Below are 24,704 nucleotides of genomic sequence, written 5' to 3' on the forward strand. Positions count from 1 at the left end.
GCTTCAGCCGCTTATTGGGATTTCGCCCCTTTTAAAAAATGTGTGGTATAAAAACTGTTGATTTATTACTGTGGTTGATTGATTTAGTAATTGATTCATTAGACCTATATATATATATGTATTTATTTTATCATCTCCGTTACATATATCATGGACAAAATAAGTATTAAGTAGGCCTAGTAATGTATTACTATTGTCCACAACATCAAAGGTAGTAGTTAAGTTCCGAAAAATGCAGTAAGTTATTACGAACAAAGAGGGCGCCGTATACAACATTTTTCGTCGGTTTCATGTTCTGAATTTTAATTACACACTTCAAACAAAAAGGCATAAAATACCCAAAATCACCATGGCCGACGAAGGAAGATTGCAGAAAATGGAAGTTGATTATACAGAAACCGTCGATAAACGGTTACCAGAGTGTGAAACCCTAGCTAAGGTAAATAACTTCAAATGAAAATTAGGCTAGGCCTAGCACACCGGGCACACATGATGTGACTCAGCAACAATGAACGAATCTTGACGTACCACCCGGCCGGTCGCCGACTCAGTAGCTATATATCCATAGGGCCTAGGCCTAGCTAAGCACAGGAGGAATGCAAGGAAGAATAATTGCATGAAGTTTATTTATACAACAAACGTCTCAATGCAATTAATAATACATTGTTTAACTTTCCTTTATATTATTAATATTACTATTATATTAGTTTTGAGAGATATTTTTCTTTATTTTTAAGAAAGTGAAATAAATATTTGTTATTATTTGTATTTAAAATGATAAAATAAGGTTAATTTGGGCATATTTTAATGTAGTTTTAATGATTTAATTTTATAATACAGAATTTCAGGGGAAAATTTCATTTTAAATTTTGTTAAGCAATATTGCTAATCAAACTGATTTTTAAGTCGAGAAACATAGTTTTGTATTGTATTTTTTGCTACACAATTTTAAAAATCTGTAGCAAAAAGGTTGTTTTGTATAGCTTTTTGCTATGCTACACTGGCGAAATTATTCTCAGCAGATACAGAATTTGGATTAATTCAATTAAGTTTTCCTAAAGAAAGGGAATGCTATCTTAAAATTTAAAACAAAAATTGCATCATATTATTATTTTAAATTGTATGTATTTAAATCTTATTATAATTAATATTATACAGGAAGGCAAACTGAGTGAGGCATTGGAAAGTTTGTTATCACTGGAGAAACAAACCAGAACAGTAAGTTCCATGATTGTTGATAAAAAACAATGTACATATTTAACAAATACAATTAAAAAGAGCCACAATCACATTAGTCATTACTATGTGTTGCTGGATGAAATTGAAATACTAAACAGAACATTAAAATGCTGTGGGATTTCCCATAAAATTCACAGAAAAGGAGTAGATTACTGTAAAGTCCTGTACTTTAATATTTCATGTTAAATATTATTTGTTTTAGGCATCTGACATGCATTCTACATCAAGGGTTCTTGTATCTGTTGTCCAGTTATGTTTTAAACAGTCAGAATGGAGTCTATTGAATGAACACATTTTACTGCTAACAAAAAGGAGAAGTCAACTTAAACAAGTAAGTACTAAGAGTAAGACACAATTACAGGTCCATTCATCATGTTATGATTTATATCCTTTTTGAAAATTTGACAATTTACAAAATAAACTTATTATAAAACACTTGTTACAAACAATAACTAAATTGATGTTAATTTACAAAATTCCTAGGCTGTGGTAAAAATGGTTCAAGAAGTGTGTACTTATGTTGACCAAACCCCTGACTTAGAGACAAAGCTAAAATTGATAGATACACTCAGAACAGTAACAGCAGGCAAGGTAAGCAGAGAGTATATAGATATGACGGAGGCATATTGATTATATTAGTGCATTTGAACCAAGGCAATCTAACAACAGGATGCTGAGCTCTGGAGATCAAAGAGTTTACCCGTGGCTGCGACATGATCAGTTCCACAGTCCACCCCTTAACAGGCACCGTGTGCCACAGAAGATATGCACAGTACTGGTAGTATTTGTCTTGGCCAGACATAAGATCAAAGGACTGTTACAAGTTCCTATCTTGACAAGGCGAGCTCAGTCTTTATTTGTCCTTGTTATTGTCCTTGTTTGAGCCTTACAATACACCAGATTTAGATTTATTGTTTTGACGTGTATGGTGCTATGTAGATGGAAGGAGGGAGATGTGGTTAATGTTTAGATTAATTATGATTGAGTGTTATGAATTTTGTTGTTTTCTGTGTAGATTTATGTTGAGATTGAACGTGCTAGACTAACAATGAAACTTGCTAAGATAAAAGAAGAACAACTTGGGGAAACGGCAGAAGCTGCAGAAATATTACAAGATCTACAGGTATGTATGGACATTGTCTATTTCATGGTGTTTCATGTGTCTTTATTTTTTTTGTATAGGTTTGTCACTGCTGGCTGGAATGTCCCATTGAAAGCGATTGAGTTCGCTGATGGAGTCCTCCTGGGTCTAGCATGTGTGATGTATGTGTTATTGTGTGTATTTAAAATCCCGAATAAATTGAATTGAATCATTTGTAACAATAATAATAATATTTTTGTAGGTTGAAACATATGGATCAATGGAACGAAAAGAAAAAGTTGAGTTTATCTTGGAGCAAATGCGACTATGTCTTGCCAAAAAGGATTATGTGAGGACGCAGATCATCAGCAAGAAAATCAGTACAAAGTTCTTTGATTCCACAGAAGATGAAATTCAGGTACTTGCCAGGGCTTTCCTCACTTGACTACTTTGCTAGTCAGATTATCTCATAACATTACAAACAAACACATAACATTACAAACAAACACGCATACAAAATGTAGTCTAGCATTTTATTAGAAGATGAGTACTTATGTCATCACTAGACTACTTTGACGTAAGTTTTACGATTTTATTCCCTTTGGATCATACAAAAGACAAAATTATTTGAATAGACTACTTTGCTTGTTTCCTCAACATTGTTTTTGTCCTATTTTGTTAGCTCGTGACATTAAACAAACACACATACATAATACAGTCTAGTGCTAATTTTTCACTTAAACTAGCAGGTTCTTCTTTCTCTGAGTGATTTTTTAGTAGATTGCGATTGTTAGAGGCTGGTACTAAGTATAGTAAAATTACAATTTTATGGGTTAATTATATTTATAGATTAAAAAGCTGAAATATTACCAGTTGATGATCGAGTTGGACTTGCAAGAAGGATCTTACTTGAAAATCAGCAAACACTACAGAGCCATCTATGACACTCCTAACATAAAAGAAGATAAACCTAAATTAAAACAGGTATGGTTTATTTGTTATTGACTTAGTTCACTTATTGATCAATGCTGATTGATTATTGAATATATTGGTGTTGATTGATTATTGAATATATTAACATTGATTAACAGGGGCCCTGTTAAAATAAAACTTTCTGTATCTTTAATTACTCTTTAAAAATCTGTAAAACAGTACCTATTAGCCATTTAAACAACATACTTTTGTTATTTTCTATATTTTTTCTCCTTCGTTTTTGACTTATATTTTGTTTATTGTTTTATCATGCTTTTTCTTTTATGTATTTCTGCATACTTGTTTTGTAGGGGCCCTCTTGAGACAAGCTTATGCTTCTAGTGCGGGCCCCAGTTGTTATTTTAATAATAACAGAATAAATGTATATGAACTAGAACTATTATTGAATTTATTGACATTGATTGATTAATGATTATATTGACATTGATTGATTATTGAATATTGGCTGATTGGTATTGATTTTCAGGCTTTGAAGAATGTGGTTTTGTATGTAATATTGGCACCATTTGACAATGAACAGTCTGATATGATCGAACGATTGAAGAAGGAGAATGGTCTTGAAGAGGTTCCTAAATACAAGTAAGACTTTCTGCTAAATTACGTGCATGCTCTTACTCATGTACATGGAAAGTCAAGTACATGAGTTGAATTACAACAGTTTTGAGTTATTATAATAATAATAATAATAAGATTTATACAGCGCACATATCCACAAAAGTGCTCAAGGCGCTAGTGAAAACCATGAAACAAATTAACTTTAAACCTAAATACTACTGATAATTTTGACAAAAACCGAAATAAAAACAAGACCAATCGAACCCACATCACTGCTTCCGTTTACCAGCAATTTAAGGTGCATAGACCAGCCAGTACATAACTCACAGGTGTTCTCAGTGATGTGGGTATCTAGCAAAACAAATTAAAATCTAACAAATTGCCAAAAGCAGCCGACAGCAGATGTGTCTTAAGCGCACTCTTGAAAACATCAGTAATCCACACATGGTCCAGAACCAGCAGAAATAGATGTTTGGTATAATCAGTTGAATAAACCTGGAAACTGGTTATTACTGGTAGATCCTACAGTACAACATAAAATATGACAAAGCAAGTGAGTGGCCGAGCAGTTAAGACAATGGAACCATAACATCGGCAAGAGTTCGAGGCTCACTTGCTCCATGGTTCTGGTGAAAGAATGAGTCTTCTCAGATAAGGACTGTAAACCGTAGGTCCCGTTTACACATCTCAACTCAACTCATGTGTACCTTAATGAACCTAGTACATCTTTCGAAACGAGTAGGGGGTTACCCCGGTGCACTAGTACATCACAGCCACTGATCATAACAATAAATAATACGAAATAATCTTTATCTTTTTTAGGGAATTAGTTAGCTGTTTCACAACGCATGAGTTGATGCGATGGCAGCAAGTATGTAGCATATATGAAGCAGAACTTAAGAAAGGTTCACCAGATGATCCTCCAACTGATGTGTTTACAGACACAGAAGACGGCAAGAAACGTTGGGATGACCTGCGGAACAGAGTAGTTGAACATGTAAGGGCACCGTTTATGGTTCTTATTTATATATTTTTTATACTTTTTTATATTTAAAACATATTAATACAGACATGTTGTCAGTATAATATGATGGAACACTATATGTTCCTGTTTTAAAGATCTATTTATGAATATTAACATTCATTATAGTACCATGTTTGTGTCTGTCTGTGGCCATTTGCATTAATCATATTTATACTAAGAAATGCTCTTATTTCAATGAATTCTTAAGCTCTGTTAATTACACTATCAAACTTTATGTGACAAAAAAATGTGATGTGTATGGACATGATGATGTCATATCACTACCATATTTGGCCATATCACTACTACATTTTTGTTCACATAAAGTTTGATTGATAGTATAGACAGAGATTAACATGAAACACTGGTTTATATGAAAGATCTAACTTTAAATTGAAGTACTAAAGTTTAATTGATAAACTAATTTTACTAATGTCTCTATTTCAGAATATTCGTATAATGGCCAAGTATTACACACGTATCAATATGGCAAGATTAGCCGAACTCTTGGAGCTGACTGAAGTTGTGAGTTTAAATCATTTTTGTTTTTCAACTTTTACATGATAAAATAGGTAAGAACTTCATTGAATAGTATTAGAAATAAATGTTTTGATTCTACTTGTTTTTAGGAAGCGGAACAATTTTTATCGGACCTTGTGGTCAAGAAAACTGTGTTTGCAAAGGTTGACCGCTTAGCTGGTATTGTACACTTCACACATGAGCAAGATCCCGTACAAATCCTAAATGGATGGTCTCATAATCTGAATGAGTTAATGCAACTGGTTAGCAAAACAACACATCTGATTAACAAGGAAGAAATGATACACCAGTTTAGTAATTAATTTCAATCTCAACAAAGCTGTCTTGAGTATTGTCAACTCTTTTTCTATATCTGTAATTCATACATACAACTGAGGTTAAAAGAGGTTTCCATTTTGGTAACAGTTCATGCCTCTTTTTCTGTTAAGATGTTGTTGAAGCTTAACCAACACAATCCTATTCATTTGGATGTTTCAGGCAAAATATTTCTGAAAATATTTCATTGAAAACTATGTATAAAAAGTTATAAATTAAAATTTCTTTAGACAGATTGTTATGTTGTGCATTTTATTTTCATATTTTTCATTGCGTTACTAAGTAATAAATGATTCAACATGAGGTAGTAGTGGCATAAACAATCCTTAGCCAGGATTGGCAACAACCAAACTACTAAGTATCTAAATATAATAATACTATAATTGTATATTGCTTACATTTTATCTAAGCTAATCAAAGCACTTTAGCACAATAGCTTTGTATTTATAATCCAGTAAGGGTTCATTCGTGTTGTGTACCCTGGACATCCACTTTTATCTGAGAAGACTGGCCAAGTAGGGGCTTGAACCTGTGCTGATTTGACTGATATGCTTAACCACCGACTCAAAGTAAAATTATAGGCAACAGTATTTGAATTTCTAAAATCTATAATGAGCGTGTGCCTTACCTTAACTGCAGAACTAACTTCATATAATAAGTACATTTATAACTAAAAACTAAAGCTTGTGATTGGTCAACTTGCCCTTGCATTGCATAGACTTAACTTTGCATAACATAATTAAGTGGTTCTTGCAAAAGCTGCCTCCAGTGTACAGTACAAAATTATCATTACTGCATACTACTGAGTCCTGAAAAGTCTTTACAATAATGTCAAAAATTATTCTAGGTTGACTATCAATTAGACCAGCTTCACTTTCCATATTACTCTAGATTATATTACACATAAAATTATTTGTTTTATAAAACTGGTAAGTATTTACAACATAATATAAAATAACAATATAGCCGATATTCATATTTGTGTTACTATTTTGTTTTAAACTTTTGTGCTACAGTACCTTTAATCATTATTATTTCGGTTTTTTTTGTGATATTTATGTGGAATGTTTTTATTTGTCTTTCGCCAATTTGAACTCTGTATGACATCAATAGTCTGGCATGTTGTTGACCGAGCTAAAAATGTTTGAGGTTTCTGTAATATTGGCAATTTTATCTTGTTTTTATAAATTATTTTAGTTTCCTGTTAATACTGTATTGGCTTTTATCTTTGAAATCTTGTTTTATATATATTATTTTAGTTTATTGTTATTTATTAGCTTCTACTATATCTTTACAATCTTGTTTTTATATATTGTTATAGGTTACTGTTATTATCGGCTTCTACCTTAAAATATATATACTGTATCTATTAATTAAGTTGCTTTTAATATCGAAACCATCTTTTTGATCTTGTTTTCATTTTTTTTAATGTAACACTCTGTTTCCCAAAGAATCTTCAGAAGCTTAATATCATCCGACTCGTCTAAAGGCATGTCAACAGAAATCGGTGGGCTGAACCGAAAGTATGGAATTTGTAACGAGCCACACCAGGCTTGAGACCGGTCTACAGAACGGTTCACAGAGTCGGTAAGCTGTAATTAAATAAAGCAGAATATGCGTTACACTCCAACTAATTTTATTATGACAATTGAACCAGGAATTGTTGAATAATACTATATTGAGGAAGATTATTGTACAATCACAACTCACAGTTAATATAAAGCTCTGTCTACACTATAAAAAAAAGTGTGACATGCCCAAATATGGTAGTGATATGCTTAAATATGGTAGCAATATGACATTATCATGTCCATATATGGGCACATCACATTAAGTTTGATAGTGTAGACAGAGCTTTAATTACTGAGGATTATGGATGTAGTACATACCAGTTCAACAGACATCTGTCCCAAAGATGCAGCACCCATTGCAGCATTGATTAAATTCAGAGGACTATCTGGTCTCATAATATCTATCTTCTTAACAGTTTTGCGAGGGACTACACCAGTACCTATAGACAACACCAGTCCAGTAGACTTAGTTGGCAAATTCTGTAGAAATAATGAGTGGGCCTAATTATTGCCTGTAAACATTGAAAGCCTATGGTCTGCCTGGCTTCTAAGCATCGAATCCTGCTACCAGAGCATACTGTAGGCCTACATGTCAAACTTTACAAATTGTTATTGTTAATAATAAAGAATAACACGAAGTTTCAACTAAAACAGGTTTTACCTTCATTTTCTTTTCAATGTAATGTTCCTGAATTTCAGTCATAGCATCCAGTGTTGGGTTATTGGCTATCAGGCCACCATCAAGATAGCGGCCCATTGCATTGAAATAAGTTGGTGCTGCCCCACTTGCTCTGGCAGCCTGCCATAATAATTGATCTAAAAACAATATTAGGAAATCATAACAAATCAGGACTTCACTCCTTATTACAATATAAAGTTCTATAAATTATGAATAATAATTACATAAATTATTTTAATAAACTTTCTACTTGAATATGTAATTTGAGATGACAGTCTGTGGCCGTATTCACCAATCACACTTTCTCTTAAATATTTAAGGGAAAGTGTGATTGTTGAAAGTATTTCCCTTAAATTGTATTCACTTAGATAGGAGATTTTTAATTTTAAGGGTAAGTGTTTCCCTTAGCCTAAGTTGGAATGGTGAATACAGCCTTTGGAGGCTAGGTTCTTTACTGTATTATTCCAAGTATGCACTTGCCTTTATAATGAGCTGGAGGTTGAAAGGGTTCACTATGAGCTGCTGCATGAGTAGAGGACGTGCACGGTGCCTCGTAGTTACGAAAGAAGTGAAGCACAGGTGGAATTCTGTCAGCTACAACGCATGAAACGAGAACTCTTGAAAAGATGCAGTAAATTAGTTAGTTTTGTATAAGGTACTGCATAAAGCTCTGTCTACACTATCAAATTTTATGTGACAAAAAAATGTGATATGCCCAAATATGGACATGATGATGTCATAATCACTACCACGTTTGGGCATATCACTACCATATTTAGGCACATATTTTGTCAAACTAGTTGACAAACACAATTTATGTTTAAATTACTTGTTGTATGAGGTTGATCTCCTTTTACTTACTTTGGTTCTTCAAAAGAATCCATTTTGGCTTCCTCTCCAAAGAAATCTTTGAGAAATGATTCAAATTTTTCTTTTTTGTAAGGCCGGGTTCCCTGAAACACCTCATCCTTCAAACGAAAGTACAGCTTGCGGCATTCTATCAAACTATATCCTAAATAGCAAAGCGTGTTAAAGTGACACCTTCATATCATACCCAATTTCTTTTTTTCAAACACCCATAATATGAAATTGTGGTTGCCCATAATATGCCATTGTGGTCGCCCATAATGTCATTTTGGTCACCCATAATATGTCATTTTGGTATACCCATATGCCATTTTGGTAGTCTATGCCATTTTAATAGTCAATATAGGTAGTTTAGATAACATTAAATAACTGATCTGTAAGATTTTAATAAACAGTATCATTTTTTGGTAGAAGGTGTTCATTTTCCTTATCCTACAACACATAATGGGTGATGAGTTGGTTAGCTAACAAGAAAAGTGTAAAATACCGTGACGAACCTTTTCCCAGAGCAAGAGCCAATATTCCACCAGTACTTGTACCAACAATCCAATCAAATAACTCATTGATTGGACGACCAGCTACCTTCTCTATTGCCATTAATATCTGTACAAGAATCAGTCCACGAATACCGCCCCCATCTAGACATAATACCGTCTCCTTACTACGCTCTGATTTGACACCGTCTACAGCTGTATTGTTTTGCTTTTGTATTTCTTGGGTAAACATGTCTATATATTCTTCAAAAACTATTCACACAAAAAATGTTTAATTTGTTTACAAATTTATGTTGGTTTATCATGACATAATTAAAAACTATGATTTAAGCATATAGTGAAGGTTACGAATGATAAAACTAACCATTGGTCTAGAGTTTAATTGTAGTTGGAATTTTATGGTGAAATTTGACCAAGGCGTTACAGGAATCCTTTCGACTTTTTCTTGTCAGCATGAATGGAAATACCCAGCAAAATAAAAAAAAACAACTAACCGTTGTGGCATTTATTATCCATGATATCCAGTTTGTCAGGTTCTTTTCCATTATATGAGCCATTGTGTGCACATCCCTTGCTACATTCCATAGACTTAGGGCATCGCTGAGCACCTGCAGTGTGCAGTATGCAAATTAATTCACCAGATTTAAATAATGGATTGTAGTATTGAGCAGCAGCTAGATGACGTGGTGTTTCTCCTAAATTGTTAACAATATTTAAGTCTGCTCCGAAAACCACCAATGCATACACCACATCTACTGAACCAGCCTGAAAAACATAATTCCCTTTATAAACAAAATATAGTATCATTATTTTTTCAGAACTTTGTTCAGGCCTGGTCTTTTGAGGTATGCAAGTGCAATCAAATGCTTGATGTGTGCCATTACATTTCAATCAAGATACAAACACACCAACAGCTTCCATCGTTGATGCAGTATCATACAATAGAAAATAAGTAGAGACTTATATATCTTAAGTTACCTTAACGGCTGTGTGTAATGGTGAATCACCATTCAATGCTTTAATACACGGGTCAGCGCCTGCACACAGCAGAGCCATCAAGCATGGAAAACGCTGTCTTCTCACCATAATATGCAGAGCAGTATCTCCACTCTTACTCACTGCATCAATGTCGCAATCATACTTTAAGACAAGATCTACAAAGCTCTGTTCTTTGGCCCAGTGTAATGGTGTCCCTCCATGTTTGTTATCACGGCCATATCCCTGCTTTGGATTGGCTTGTAAAATAGCTTCAGAAGTCCTAAAAAAAATTCAGTTATTTTATTTGTACATAAAGCAGTGTGCTTTTTGAAAACGTAAATCAGACTTATATTTACTTTACTATACTTGCTTTGTATGTAAAGCCTTGTCTACAATATCAAACTTTATGTGACAAAAACATGTGATGTGCCCAAATATAGACGTGGTGATCTTATATCATTACCATATTTGACCATATCACTACCATATATGGGTACATTACACTCTATTTGTCAAATAGTTTGATAGTGTAGACAGATCTTAAGTAAGTATATTGCAACAGACTATGCCTTGATTTCATCTTTATTGTCAATATGGCCAACTGAAATATTAAATAGCATGCCTATGTCGCTCTTTTCTTTTGCCAAATATTTAGCTCAATTTCTGAGTGCTTAGTCTATTTTGATATAGTGATTTCACTTTGCTTGAATTGAACTAAGTTGTATATTAAAAATGTTTTCTTATACATTATACATTACCTCAATTGATTCTTTTTTAAAACATGATGGATGGGATAACCAAGCTCATCTGCCACATCCACTGTGGCATTGTTTGTCAGCAGTACATCTGAGCTGTAGAAGTTCCCCACCTTGCAGGCAACGAGCAGTGGTGTTTCATTCTCATTGTTTACACGGTTAATGCCTTTCTTGCTATGCTTCAGTAACATCTACAAATACAAATTTGAGTATTAATGTAACATATACTGTACGTGTGTTAAATGCCTTTATAACATTTTAAAATATCACATATACTACTGTATGTAAATGGTTCAGAGATAAACAACCTTGTATTTTACTGGGATCCTTAAGAAAAAAAAGACGGTGTAAGAATGAATGTGTTAATCAGGGACTTTCCATAAGGATGTACAACCTTATTACAACCTATAATCTAGAGTACATAGCACAGATTAAGTAGAGTATACTGTAGCAAAGAACTTATAACACAAGAATCTCCTGTTATTCAATTTGCATTCAAAACACAGTATCGGAAGTACAGGGTTAAAAGGTCAAACTGGGCGACGCCATTTCACAGCATGGAGCAGCGCCCCCTCCAAACTAGGAAGTCAATTACTCTATCCCCCTAGAGTAATAGCAGATCCCCTCTATGATTTTGACTTTCTAATTTGATGCGGGCGCCCTACTCCTCAGTCAATTACTCTATACCCCCTAGAGCATTAGCAGAACCCCTCTATGATTTTGACTTTCTAATTTGATGCGGGCGCCCTACTCCATGGCTCACAATGGCGCCACCCATAGCTCTATTCTATCCCACAATGCCTTTCGAAATTGTTACGCGCTTCGGACGAACAGGAGATTCTTGTGTTATAAGTTTTTTGACTGTAGTTACCGTTGTGATAGATTCACTATCACTCTGTAACCTTGCAGCATAGTGGTACACATTATCACCCTTATCATCAGCAATATCCGTTAGAGCATTGTTTAGCATTAGGTCACGTACTAGACAGATGTTCTTTGTCTCAACTGCCAGATGAAATGGCGTCTTGCACTTATCACAGGCTTGGCTGTTGATATGGCTATGGATAGAATTAATGTTTACATTGGGAACTTGGCGATTAATACGTATGTAGTTATATTTACAACCCTTCCCCCTTCCTGCTAACCACAATGAGTCTTTCCCACTGTACATGCACTATAATGTACAGTAAGTAAATTTTAAAATAAACCAAGGTTATGCAAACATAATGAATGCCTGTATTGGCATGCTTGTTAAAAATGGCTTAACGTAAGCTCTGTTTACACTATCAAACACTTTATGAAAAAAAAGATGCGACATTATATAATCACTACCCTATTTGGGCACATCACACTTTTTCTGTCAAACTAGTTTGAGTGTAGACAGAGCTTTACAAGATATCGTAAAAAAAGCTAATTAAATTTAAGTGACTTACATTAAAATATCAGGTTTTTGAAAACAACCAGCAGCACTAACATGAATGCCAATGTGCGCAACCGACCAATCAGGATGCTCTCTCAAACAGTCACAAATTGCTTGCAGTTTTTCTACATTTGTGCATTTACTTGATGCTTTGTATAATAACGGGACTTTTTCAGTAACCAGCTTAAACATTTGTTCAGCTTTTTGAGAGTTTTGATAACGAAATAGGCTAAAAATATTAAGAAATTCATTATTGCAATGCATGTTCTCTCCCACACACTATGTTTTAGCTGCCATTAAGCAGACGACACGGGTGCTGTGTCAATCAGATACAGATCTCCCATGGTAACTCTGCAGGGGAGGATCCAGCATTATAGATTAGGGGGCAGGGATCTAAATATTTCATAAATGATAAAAACAATCTGTCATTATTTTGTTTTAAAAAGTTAATTAATTTAGGGGGGGGGGGGGGCAAAGCCTGTTTAAATCTGCGCCTGCTATGTGCTCGCTTTCAAAGATGCACTAAGTCAAAAGAACAAGAGTTTAATTGTGTACTGATTTACAGTCATTACCTTGAGATGTTTAAACAATTTTAAAAACTAAGTTGGGTCATCAATAACAATCAGGACTTTCTGAAAAAATATAATGGAAATAATTTTAAAAATGAAACCTGAATGTTTGTTCAGAAACTGTTCTATCATTCAATAAACACTCCAACACATCTTTGTTCTTGTACAGCTTGACAGGGCCATCGTTGATCACTAACTTCCAGGAGGCAGTCCTACTCTCACAGTCGTCTAATTTGCGTACTTTGGTATAGTATATGTCAGGTTTTGGTACGCTGTTTAGGACTGATGTTACAGCTTCCTCAAACATCTGAGTCCAATCCATTGTCTTTGGGAAAAAAGGCATTTTTATTGAGTTGAAATTAATTATTATTGTCTTTCAATTGCTTTTACGTTTTGAGACTTTTGTTTCTGGGTTTTACAAATTGCCGATCGGATATACAGTATTTACGAAGCAAGTGGGCAGTGTGTTTCATGGTGTTGGAAGCGGGATGGTGAATCTCAACATTTTCTATAAAAAAAAGTATATTAGCTGCACGCTTTATAAGTACATCTGTAATCGCACACACCCACTTTTTTTTCCAAAATCTATTTAGCAATAGTATTAATCTTCTAGGCCTAAATAAGCCACTACAAACCCCTACTGTACTGTTACTACTTCTAGGCTACTTGCCTACCTACATAACTATTACTAAGAAAGAGCTCTAGTTGCACAGTAAAGTAGTCCACTAAACTATCTAGTTAGTACACTGTAGAGTAGGCTAATTTACACTTGACATTTACAAAAAAACACAGGTAGCCTACTAGACTGTACTGACTGCTGAGCATATTAGCCTAACCAATAATTAAATTGCAACTGCCTAAATACTTTTCTCTGTAAATAAAAACATTGCATACCTTTATTTATCTAATTTTTGACAAGAAAGAAGAAACCACTTGCCGCTGCAGAAAAATGTGGTTTAATCGTTAAAATCACTCAAGCGTAGTTCCGACAACAAAGCCTTACCTTTAAAAGTGGGCGGAGCATCCTGTGTGTTGCCGGAACTACTGCACGCTTGATTGATTTTATTATTATCTTTTTTTTTGGAATGATGATGAAGTAGCATGATAATGATATTAATACATGCAGATAATTATGACAGTGCATTTCCATTATAAATCTAACCTAAACAAGACATTATACTAATAATATAGGTGAAGTATTTTTATATCATTTATTTGAAGAGTAGACGGCCATGAATTAGGAGCAGTTTTAGCTTGTTTTATAGAATTGTTAAAAGTGTATATTAGTGTTAGTGTAGCCTACTAGCCTATTGTATTATATACTACTACAGCAGCTACATAAATCGGCCCTCCATCTTAGAGCTGTGTGGTGAGGATACAACAATTGTCTCAGCTTTAGAAGGAAGTATAGCAAACTAGCAAACCACCCTTCATGTTGGTCAATTGATGGTTAATTCAAAAGGCAATAAATAAGTCGCCGTCAATTAGGTAGACTTAATTTAATGAATCAAACTATTTTTCAATTTCTGTTTTTCTTGAAATAGCATTCGTGATGGTTTACAACGGTAGAGTACTAGTATACTCAATTGTAGGCTGCCCTCATTGTAAAAATGCGAAGGCGAGTCTCACTGAGCGTGGCATTCCGTATACTGACGTCAGCTTGGATATGTACCCGGAGAGTGTCCGAGAAGATGTGATGAAGCGGACCGGCAAGACGACAGTTCCGCAAATATTCTTTAATGCTATTTATATTGGTGGAAATGAAGAACTACAAAAGTTTGTGAGTTATCATTCTATTTGGCATCTGGCATCTATCATCATGGTGGAGCTGTAGCTGTCTAACATGCTTGCCTTCTAATCCCACCATTATCATCACCACCATCATCATCATGGTGGAGCTGTAGCTGGTTAACATGCTTGCCTTCTAATCCCACCATTATCATCACCACTATCATCAGATCACCATCATAATCATCATGGTGGAGCTGTAGCTGGTTAACATGCTTGCCTTCTAATCCCACCATTATCATCACCATCATCATCATCATCATGGTGGAGCTGTAGCTGGTTAACATGCTTGCCTTCTAATCCCACCATTATCATCATCATCACCATCATCATCATTATCATCATCACCACCATCATCATTATTTTCATTATCATCTTCATCATCCTATAATTATCATGCCCAATACGGCTATTTTCAATATTTATATTGATAAAGGACAAAAGGTTCTGTCATTAGGGTGTCATTATCATAATCCTCAATCATTATAAAGCATCATGACTGTTAATCATCATAATTCATTTCCATCACCCATGAATCATTCACAATATGATATTCATTAAATTCATCTTCCCACAAGAACTGAAATGCAATAGATGTTTACTCATTACAAATTTACAACAACTATAAAACACTAACTGATAAAATAAAGGAGACAAAGCCAAACAAAACACACAAATCAAATGCAATCACTTTGTAACAACTGCCAATTATTATTTGTTAAAGATTGCAGATAAAAAACGATTTCAGGAACTCCTTCAGGAGGTAGTAAACAATGAACCGCCAGCTGATGCTCCTCAGCCACCGGACGAGGCTACAATGTTGTCATCATCAGGTAAGCTCTTAACTTAAGTACTTGGCAAAATTGATTGTAATGTTCGTGGATTAAAATAAAAGAATGAATGAAATAAATATACAATGAATGAATGAATACTTGCACTGGTTTAATGAGTAATATTCCTAATTATTATTCTTCATAGGTTTTAATTGTTTATAAGCAGGATGTAATGCATTGACATTGCCTTACCCTAACCTTCAAACTCTGCCAATATCTCAATGCACCAAGTCATGCAATATAAAGTATATTCCGATTGTACCTGTAAAGATATAACCAATCTAACCACTGCCTTAAAATAACTGGTGGATGCTATTCTGAAAACTGTCCCCACCACCAAAAAATGTATACAGTACCATTGATATATTAAATGTATACAATAAACAATACAATAATTATACTAATATCTTTTCTTTTAGTTTACCACCAAATATTATAGGCCAATAGTCTGAGAAATGCTTATGGTTTTTACACTTTAAAGTGTGAAAGCATGGGAGATGCCAGAAATATGTGAGACTAAAATGGCATGTTAAGCTGCTGGTAATAAAGAACTAAGACTCATTGAATTAATATAGCTTAAAATAATCTTTTTTTAAACAATCAATTTTTTATGTTATAGCTGAAATAGATTTGACATGTGAACGTGATGAATATGCTCAGCTTGTGTATGAACTGAGGCTTAGTGGGTTAATCACTGATCGCCGTAAAGGCCTGCACACATATAAACACACCTTTGTTGGTAAAGAGTTTGTAGATTGGGTGGTTAAAACCAAAGGTGTAGGTAAGATATATTTATCTTTTTTAAGATACTCCAGTATGACACTAAACCAGCAGTAGCCAGAACCATCCAATATTCCACTACCCCATCCAAACACCCACAAAAACTCATCTCAGTCATAGAACAATTCTGCCATGTGAACAGCCCTATGTTATAGAATAAAATCATATAAAGGTCTTATTAGCCCTCCCCCCTTAAACCAGCAACATTTCTCATTTCCTCAGATCGTGCCAAAGCAGTGGAGATGGGTCAAACGTTATTGGAGCAAAAGTTTGGACATAAAATAAAAGGAAAATCTGAGCACTTCCAAGATGATGAAAATCTTTACAGACTAATTGAGAATGATGAATCAATGGCACTGAACTCAGGCTTGCCCTCTGATTGCCCTCCTCGCCCTGGTAAGTCGGCAACTGTACAGCCTAGCTTCATAGTCTAAGCTCTAGATGGCAATTCGACTTAATATTGGTAAAAATAAGACTTATTATTGGTAAAATAATAAATATTACCTTATATTCTCTTTTTCAATAGCTGGTGAAATTGGCGAGATCCTCCGTCGATTAATTCTGAATATTTTCAATGAGTTTTTGAGTGAAGATGGAAAGGTAGATACATTTAATTGTAAACTGTTTTTAATCGTTACCACATCTTCCTGTCTGATGTTGTAAGCAGGAAATCATCCTTATTATAACAACATTTTAAGACAAGCCCTAAAAATTGTTTACATTATTAAATATTAAATGCTATAAAAACTCAAATGCCCAACTTCAAATTGCTTGATACCTTATAATAATAATAATAATAATAATAATAATAATAATAATTTATATAGCGCACATATCCAGTAAAGTGCTCAAGGCACTAGCATTTAGCAACCACATAATGTAGATTCTAGATGGTGATTACATTTTAATTTTGATAAAAAGAACATGTTGGCACACATGCCATGCCTTAGATAGAATTACGAACAAACATATTTATAAAACACCCACTGGAGAATCAATAACTAGAGACTGAGAGGGCACCTCTACGGTTGAATAAAAGCTCATTATTAATTCAAAACGTGCTTACTGTAAATTACGAAGCAAATTGTGTAAAAATTTTTATAAAAATTATTTCATAAATAATGTGCTGTTATAAATTATTTACATTTTACATACTGTACCATAATTCGAGCCAGAGTGCTTGACAAAATAAAATAATTGAATTGACTTAGGAAGCTAAAGCAGACACTTACCTTTAGTTTATATGTTTTTTAGTCGGTAGATTACAAAGGTATTGAAGCAAGTGATGGGTTCAAATCCTATGTAAAAGCAACTTCAGAACTGATAAGAGTTGATATAGAAAGTGCCAGTAGAGAAGAGAAGTTAGCTTTCTTTACCAATATCTACAATGCTCTAGTAATACATGCCAATGTTGTCAAAGGTCCACCTGTTAGCCTGTGGCAACGCTATAAGGTATGCCCAATAGTTTCTTTAAAAAAAAGTTAGATAAAATTGTTACTGAGGGACATTCTTGATCTATTTATTGGCACAGTTTTTGGTTTCTAGGTAAATCGAAGACTCTCTATTATTATATATATCATAACAGTTGGTATTTTATTTGTTTGTTTCATTCAATGCGAGAACCTGATCATTTTGAATATCAATATTTGATATAATTTTGTCTTTCACAGGCTGCTTCCTGGATTTTTATTTCCTTAAAGTTTTAAAATGTGTATTTTTGTGTATTTTTTCTCTTTAGTTTTTCAACACAGTTAGTTACATAATTGGCAGCCATCTTTACAGCCTTCAGGATATTGAGAACGGGGTACTACGCTCAAATCGGAAAGGAGTTGGTATGTTCTTTAGACCATTCGGTAAAGATGATCCAAGGTTAAAGGTCGCTCTCAAGAATCCCGAACCACTTATTCATTTTGCGCTGGTCTGTGGAGCCAAAAGCTGTCCACCAATCAAAACATATACAACAGATGTAAGTCGCATATGTCTTTAGTGGCATTGTTTTTTATACAAATTAACAGTAGGCCCAAAGGTATCATGTAGTGAAAATGATTGTACTGCAGTTACTACATACACTACATAATCATGTCTTATATTTAGTCCAGTCAATCTAATGATATACCCACCACAAATTGCAATAGTAACAAAGCAAGTATTTTTGAATTCCATATAAAGTGTAGAATGACATACTAAAAGTCACCAAAAATCCAAGCATTGGGTCAAGGGGTCAGAGGTCAATAAAGGTCATTTTAAGTCAAAATTAATATGCCCCATTAATTACATATATTTAACTATTTGAAATACATTATATACAAGTGTGATTTATGTCATCCGAAAGCTTATTAAATTTCCTATTCAGTGATATCAAACTTATAGTCATAACATTTTATTTAGCATGTCATTTTTGCGGAAAAACACAACATAATGTTTCAATTTTGGCTAAAAATGTTGTTTTCGCTGTAAACAACAATGGTATATACACAGGGATACCCATGGGGTGAACATTTCAGTCCAAAGCGATACACATGACCAGCTCAAGATGCAGATGAGTGACATCTCCGTTCCTGTTACTTCTCGATGATCTACATTCCATTTTTTCCAGATGGCATTTGTGTTGTCATGGTTACACTATTTATATTGGGACGTATAAGTATTTTAACGATTTTTTAACCAGTAGAAATACAAAGATGTTCAACAGCAGTTTGACAATGACCTCCATGTTGTATGACATTCGGAACCATCTGGGCTGGATTGTCAACAGACCTGGTGATTGAAAAGGTTTCTATGAGAAGCCTCAAAGAAAACCAGGTTTGACAAGAGATTTAGGAATGAGTACATTCAGACCAAATCTGCGCTATATGTAATGCCTTTGCAATAGTATCAGGGCGTTACTCCAACAGCGGCCAACATAAGACCTTATGGCCACACGTCAGGAACACAATGGCAATTGAAAAATCCATTTGGTTACAACTCAGAGACTTCATACCATTGACATGGGAGTTACTGCAGGTGACTCGGAATATTGGCAATGTGGTATTAAGCATTAAATATTTTGGAAGGATGTTAGGCCAGAAAGTCTTGCCATGTATTCAAGATCCTGGCAATAAAGTACATACAGGCAAATATGTGTGCATAGATCCTACAGTTCCAGAGGAGACTCGAGGTGACAACAAGGAAGTTTTTGAACATGAACTTTGTTGTGCCTTTCAGCTAATAAACCAACATGATGCCATGTGGAAACAACTTCTTATGAATAGTCTAACACATCCAACTCACTGAATGCTGTCCAGTAAGCCTACATTTTAGATGGTAGTGCTCTACTTCACAGCATTCCATGGAATAGTGTAGAGACTTATGATGCGATCTGTAAAAAATATTGCTCTGCCATCATAGTCTTTGATGATTATGAAAGCGCCAAAAACGGCGCACATGGTAAGGCGGGTCAGGTGGTAGTGTCCCTGTACATTTTACCAGTGACATGTTCCACAAAATAGGATCACTTTCTGTAACAAACAACAATTTATAAATATTCGTAACTAGTATTTGAACAACATGGCAATGAGTGAATGCAGCTGCTGATGCAGATGTTATTTCGGATAATACAAAAAAACCAATGAATCAGCAAACAGGAAAACATCTGTCATTATCCGATGACTTTTGAGAGACATCTGTGATAACCTTCTGTTTGCTCATGCGATACTGGTGACACAACATCCAGAGTTTTCGGAATTGGAAAACAAGTGGCTCTAAAAAAAGCTTGTCATTGCACTTATTTCTGACATTATGCTGTAATCTTCAGATGCAAACAAGATACAAAGGATAACATTGTGGTTGCTAGAGAAAATGATTTAGTGTGTCTGTACAATGGACGACCTGGACAGCGTGGAATGCCTTTGACTCCATCCCATCTACAAGTACAACCTCGCATATCGCCAACTTCATAGTCGTACCACAACCAAGGTACTTAACATCATGTTCAAGTTCAAGTTATCTTTTAGCAATGGAATGGGGTTGATATGTGTACCGAGGACTGGGGATGGAAGATCAGATGATGGAAACATGGTTCCTCTACACACAGACTTAAAGCCAGCACCTGAGTATCTCCTTGAAGCATTCAGGGGTAACTAGAGCTACATGTGATGAATGCAATGGCATTGCACTGTACTAATACCCGAACAAGAAAGTGATACTGATGACATAGTTGTGAGTCCATTTCTATTTGAAGGATTAAAGAATATCATTCCACACGGGGCAATTCAAATAAAAAGGTCTGGAATAAAATGATCTTACAAAATATACAAAAATATCACAATACACAGTACAATAAAACAAGAGTCAAAGTTCAAGAAATTAAGAGTCGGATGGCAACTGGCAAAAAAGAATTTCTTTTCCGGTTTGTTCTACATGCCGGGCATCGAAAGCGACGCCCATGAGGCATGAGCTTGAAATCACTGAACAAGGCATGGTTAACATTTTTTAGAATAGCTCTACTTTTTTCTAGAGTTTGCATGTCACAGAAGGAAGACAAGCTACGAAGTTGACAACCTATTAATTTAGAACTTAAATTAACAATTTTTTGTAGTGAGTTTCTCTCTTTGACCCTATTAAGACTAAAAAACCAGCATATAAAGGAAAAAAGTTAAAACGTTCTCAATAAAGGAATTATAAAAAAACATAAGAATTACTTTATCGACATTAAAATGGTTCAGCTTCCTTAACAGATAAAGTCTATGGTGTCCTTTCTTTACTATTGCCTCTGTATTTAATTCCCAGCTGAGATTGTCCTCAAAATATAGTACCTAGGTATTTAGGAATGGACAATATCACTGGTTCGTCATTTATGAGGGATACCAGAGGGCTGCGTCATTTCTCCTTCCTAAAATCTACAATCATCTCCTTGGTTTTGGTCACATTGAGTTCCAAGTAGGAGTTTCCACAAAATTGGATAAAACCATCTAATGCGGGACCATGACCGTCCTGTGAATTTTTAAGGAGAGACAGCAAGACAGTGTCGTCAGCACATTTGACAAGATGACTATTGTCCTGTTTGCTGCGACAGTCATCCGTGTATATAATATACAGGAGATGAGAGAGGACGCAACCCTGGGGCGATCCAATACTTGTCATTACGTACGTACATTCATTGATACTAAAATCATCAAAAATCTATCTATAGTTAAATCATGAGTTGATTCCAAATTATCAAGACTCATTAATTAATCAACAATAGTACATACCGCTAATGAATTTCAATGTTCTTCTAGCTAGCATCATTTTTCCTATTTCATAACGATACAATAGGTACAGGAAAAACATTATTTGCACCAAATACTTGCAAAATATATATAAACATAATTTAGTTTTACGCTATTTAAAGAAAATTTGAGTTTTCGTAAAAGGTCACTGACCTCTATAGTTACATAACAACTGTTGTATCAATTAGTTTTTAGAGTAAGAAATACATATTATACACATTTGTAGTTATTTAGATGTTATTGGCAGGCATAAATGTTACCTACTACTACACTACCTGTTGTTGATAACAATTTATCATTATTATAGGATTATTTTTATTTAAGTACATAATTAATTGAAAATACTTAACATCATTTTTCCTATTTCATATGACGATAGGTACAGAAAAAACACAAGTTTCATCAAATGCAACGGCAATTACGGAATAAGACATTTTGTTAGAAAAAATTTGAGTTTTTGTAAAAGGTTAATGACCTTTTGACCTCTAGTTAAGTATAACTGTTGTATTAATTGTTTTTTTAATGTATATTAGTAGGATATATATACTCTACACATTGGTACTAAAGCTATTTAGATATGATTATAAAACAATGGATTATAGGCATAAACGCTACCCCTACCCCAAAATTGTTTACATTACATTTGATCAAGAATCAATTTCAATAAGAATAGTACATCATTACTTTTAAAATTCTTCTAGTTAACATCATGTTTCCTATTTTATATATCGATAGGTACAGAAAAAACACAATTTTGATTAAATGCATCCACAATTATGGCATACGATATAACAGTTAATCATTTTTTAAAGGAAAAAAATGAGTTTTTGTAAAAGGTCAATAACCTTTTGACCTCTAGTTATATAAATAAGTGTTGTATTTTGTTTTTTTAAATTGCATATTAGAAAGAAATATATATTCTACACACTGATATCAAGATTATTGAGATTGGATTATAAAACCACAAGTTACGGGCGTAAATGTTACCCCCTACCCCAAAAATATTTACGGAATAAAATCCCTATATAGTTTTTGAGATTACGTAAAAAATAATGTGTTCCAATGCTTCAATTTTCGGTGACTTTTAATATGTCATTCTAAACTACATTTGGAATGAAAAAATCAATGTTTCGTTACTATTGCAATTTGTGGTGGGTTTACCTCTAAATATCACTAGATTGACTGGACTAATTATATATACCATGTCATTGATGTCTAATATACCATTATGAATGAATGAATGAATATGTTTCAATGTTTGTGAGTCAGTCACTGCAATAAATAGTGTGTATTATTCAGCTCTTTAAACACTATCAAACTTTATGTGACAAAAAACATAATGTGCCGGCCATATATGGACACGATGATGTGATATTACTACCATGTTTGGGCAAATCACACTTTTATTGTTAAACTAGTTTAATAGTGTAGATAGAGTTTTATATAAATTACGCTCCAAAAAATTAGCTAAACAATTGCATAATAAACAGATGAAACTGTAGTTACTGCAGTATTAGAATAATTTTATCATGGTCCTGAATGTTACCAAGCACTTTGATTCACTTACTAATGATTTGTCTTCTTAGGGTGTAGATGGTCAGCTGTCCCTTGCGGCAAATGCTTTCTTAGAGAGTGACGATGGATGCCAAGTTGATGTTAATCATAAAGAACTTAAACTTAGCAGAATCTTTTGCTGGTATCGAGAAGACTTTGGAAAAAACAATGAAGAAGTAAGTTAATTTAAAATATTTCATAGACTAAAGCTCTGTATACACCATCAACCTTTATGTGACAAAAAAAATGTGATGTGCCCATATATGGAGATGGTGATGTCATATCACTACCATATTGGGCATGTATCACTACCACTGTACTTTCCTCGATGTTGGATTCACAATTTTTTTCACATTCAATTTGTTTTGAATCAATTATGTGAGAACTTTATGATATATTGTATGATTTCTTTTAATCTTGTCTTTCGCAGATTGCTTCCTGGGTTTTAAATCATTTACCTGAGGGTAAGAAAAAACAACAACTTGCTGATTTAATTGAAGGAAAGAATGTGAAGATTGGGTTTTTAAAATATGACTGGAGTGCTAACTCAAAAAAATGAAAAAAAGAACTCAGTTTGGTCTCTACAGGCTTGTTTCGTATACTGTATATATCGGCTATGTCAGTGGATATTATGATATCAGTGGTGGGCACATTTTGTGATTAAAGGAGGTCAAGAGTCCAGTCTGGCAATTTTTATTTTAAATTATTCATTGTATCTTAAAGCTCCAAATCAATTTTTAACTTTATTTGTAACAGAAATGTTAGCAATTGTTGACTTTTAAATATTTGTTGGCTTGTTTTTTATATATAAAAATAAACCATTTTATACTAAAACTTTACTCCAACATATTCTTAACCAATATAATCATATATAATTTGTCATATCGTTTTGTAATTTGGTTTGCACTGTACCAGATTGAGATTAAATATATATATATATATATATATAAACACAAGAGGCAACGAACATTAATTCTAAACCGCCCGGTGATATACTGAAATTTAATTAATTAATTTGAAACGATAAAGATGAGGAAATCTGTGAGAATGAGAAAAAGTCGCCCCAACCGAGACTCGAACTCGGACCGCCGGCTTGATATGCAGATGTCCTAACCATTAGACCACTGGGGCTTATAGTTTGTACATTTAAAAACATACTATGAATCGTATGGGCTGGAAGAACTATACAACACTAAACTTAACCAATTTATTATTAATAGTCTCAAAACCAGACATTTTTAATAGTTGTCTCAGTCAAACATTCATTTTTGGTCTGCTCCATTTTATATGCCAGTATTCATCCAATGCTTCATAAAATGACTAATTAATGTGCATTCATACTGTAATTATTTCATATGTTATGAATATTTGTTTGTTTGATATATTTTGTGTCAAATATTTGTGTCAAATAAATTTCACC

The 24,704-nt window shown here is 33.9% G+C and overlaps 4 protein-coding genes across 4 annotated transcripts; 2 read left to right on the forward strand and 2 right to left on the reverse strand.

Annotated features, from left to right (window-relative positions):
* Window positions 1–276: 276 nt before the first annotated feature.
* Window positions 277–5,983, forward strand: LOC140058753 (26S proteasome non-ATPase regulatory subunit 12-like). The gene is made up of 11 exons (XM_072104489.1): window positions 277–439; window positions 1,159–1,218; window positions 1,442–1,570; window positions 1,723–1,830; window positions 2,255–2,362; window positions 2,583–2,738; window positions 3,170–3,304; window positions 3,780–3,892; window positions 4,691–4,865; window positions 5,340–5,417; window positions 5,522–5,983. The coding sequence occupies exons 1-11, from the start codon at window positions 350–352 to the stop codon at window positions 5,732–5,734; spliced, it is 1,365 nt and encodes a 454-aa protein (XP_071960590.1). The 5' UTR covers window positions 277–349; the 3' UTR covers window positions 5,735–5,983.
* Window positions 5,984–6,055: 72 nt separating this feature from the next.
* Window positions 6,056–12,143, reverse strand: LOC140058704 (85/88 kDa calcium-independent phospholipase A2-like). The gene is made up of 10 exons (XM_072104420.1): window positions 11,963–12,143; window positions 11,095–11,282; window positions 10,337–10,616; window positions 9,853–10,123; window positions 9,362–9,610; window positions 8,859–9,009; window positions 8,478–8,614; window positions 7,980–8,134; window positions 7,637–7,798; window positions 6,056–7,339 (listed from the first exon to the last, which is right to left on the reverse strand). Exons 1-10 carry the CDS (start codon window positions 12,059–12,061, stop codon window positions 7,121–7,123), a joined length of 1,911 nt encoding a protein of 636 aa, XP_071960521.1. The 5' UTR covers window positions 12,062–12,143; the 3' UTR covers window positions 6,056–7,120.
* A 377-nt stretch (window positions 12,144–12,520) lies between these two features.
* Window positions 12,521–13,423, reverse strand: LOC140042250 (85/88 kDa calcium-independent phospholipase A2-like). Its single transcript, XM_072087687.1, has 2 exons — window positions 13,182–13,423; window positions 12,521–12,740 (listed from the first exon to the last, which is right to left on the reverse strand). The coding sequence occupies exons 1-2, from the start codon at window positions 13,421–13,423 to the stop codon at window positions 12,521–12,523; spliced, it is 462 nt and encodes a 153-aa protein (XP_071943788.1).
* A 727-nt stretch (window positions 13,424–14,150) lies between these two features.
* LOC140058745 (uncharacterized) lies at window positions 14,151–24,693 on the forward strand. The gene is made up of 10 exons (XM_072104478.1): window positions 14,151–14,271; window positions 14,625–14,860; window positions 15,593–15,701; window positions 16,321–16,482; window positions 16,704–16,877; window positions 17,008–17,081; window positions 17,736–17,933; window positions 18,220–18,447; window positions 23,317–23,460; window positions 23,715–24,693. The coding sequence occupies exons 2-10, from the start codon at window positions 14,633–14,635 to the stop codon at window positions 23,841–23,843; spliced, it is 1,446 nt and encodes a 481-aa protein (XP_071960579.1). The 5' UTR covers window positions 14,151–14,271; window positions 14,625–14,632; the 3' UTR covers window positions 23,844–24,693.
* Window positions 24,694–24,704: the final 11 nt, after the last annotated feature.

The sequence above is a fragment of the Antedon mediterranea genome, chromosome 1, assembly GCF_964355755.1.
Source record: "Antedon mediterranea chromosome 1, ecAntMedi1.1, whole genome shotgun sequence".
Taxonomy (NCBI): Eukaryota; Metazoa; Echinodermata; class Crinoidea; order Comatulida; family Antedonidae; genus Antedon; species Antedon mediterranea.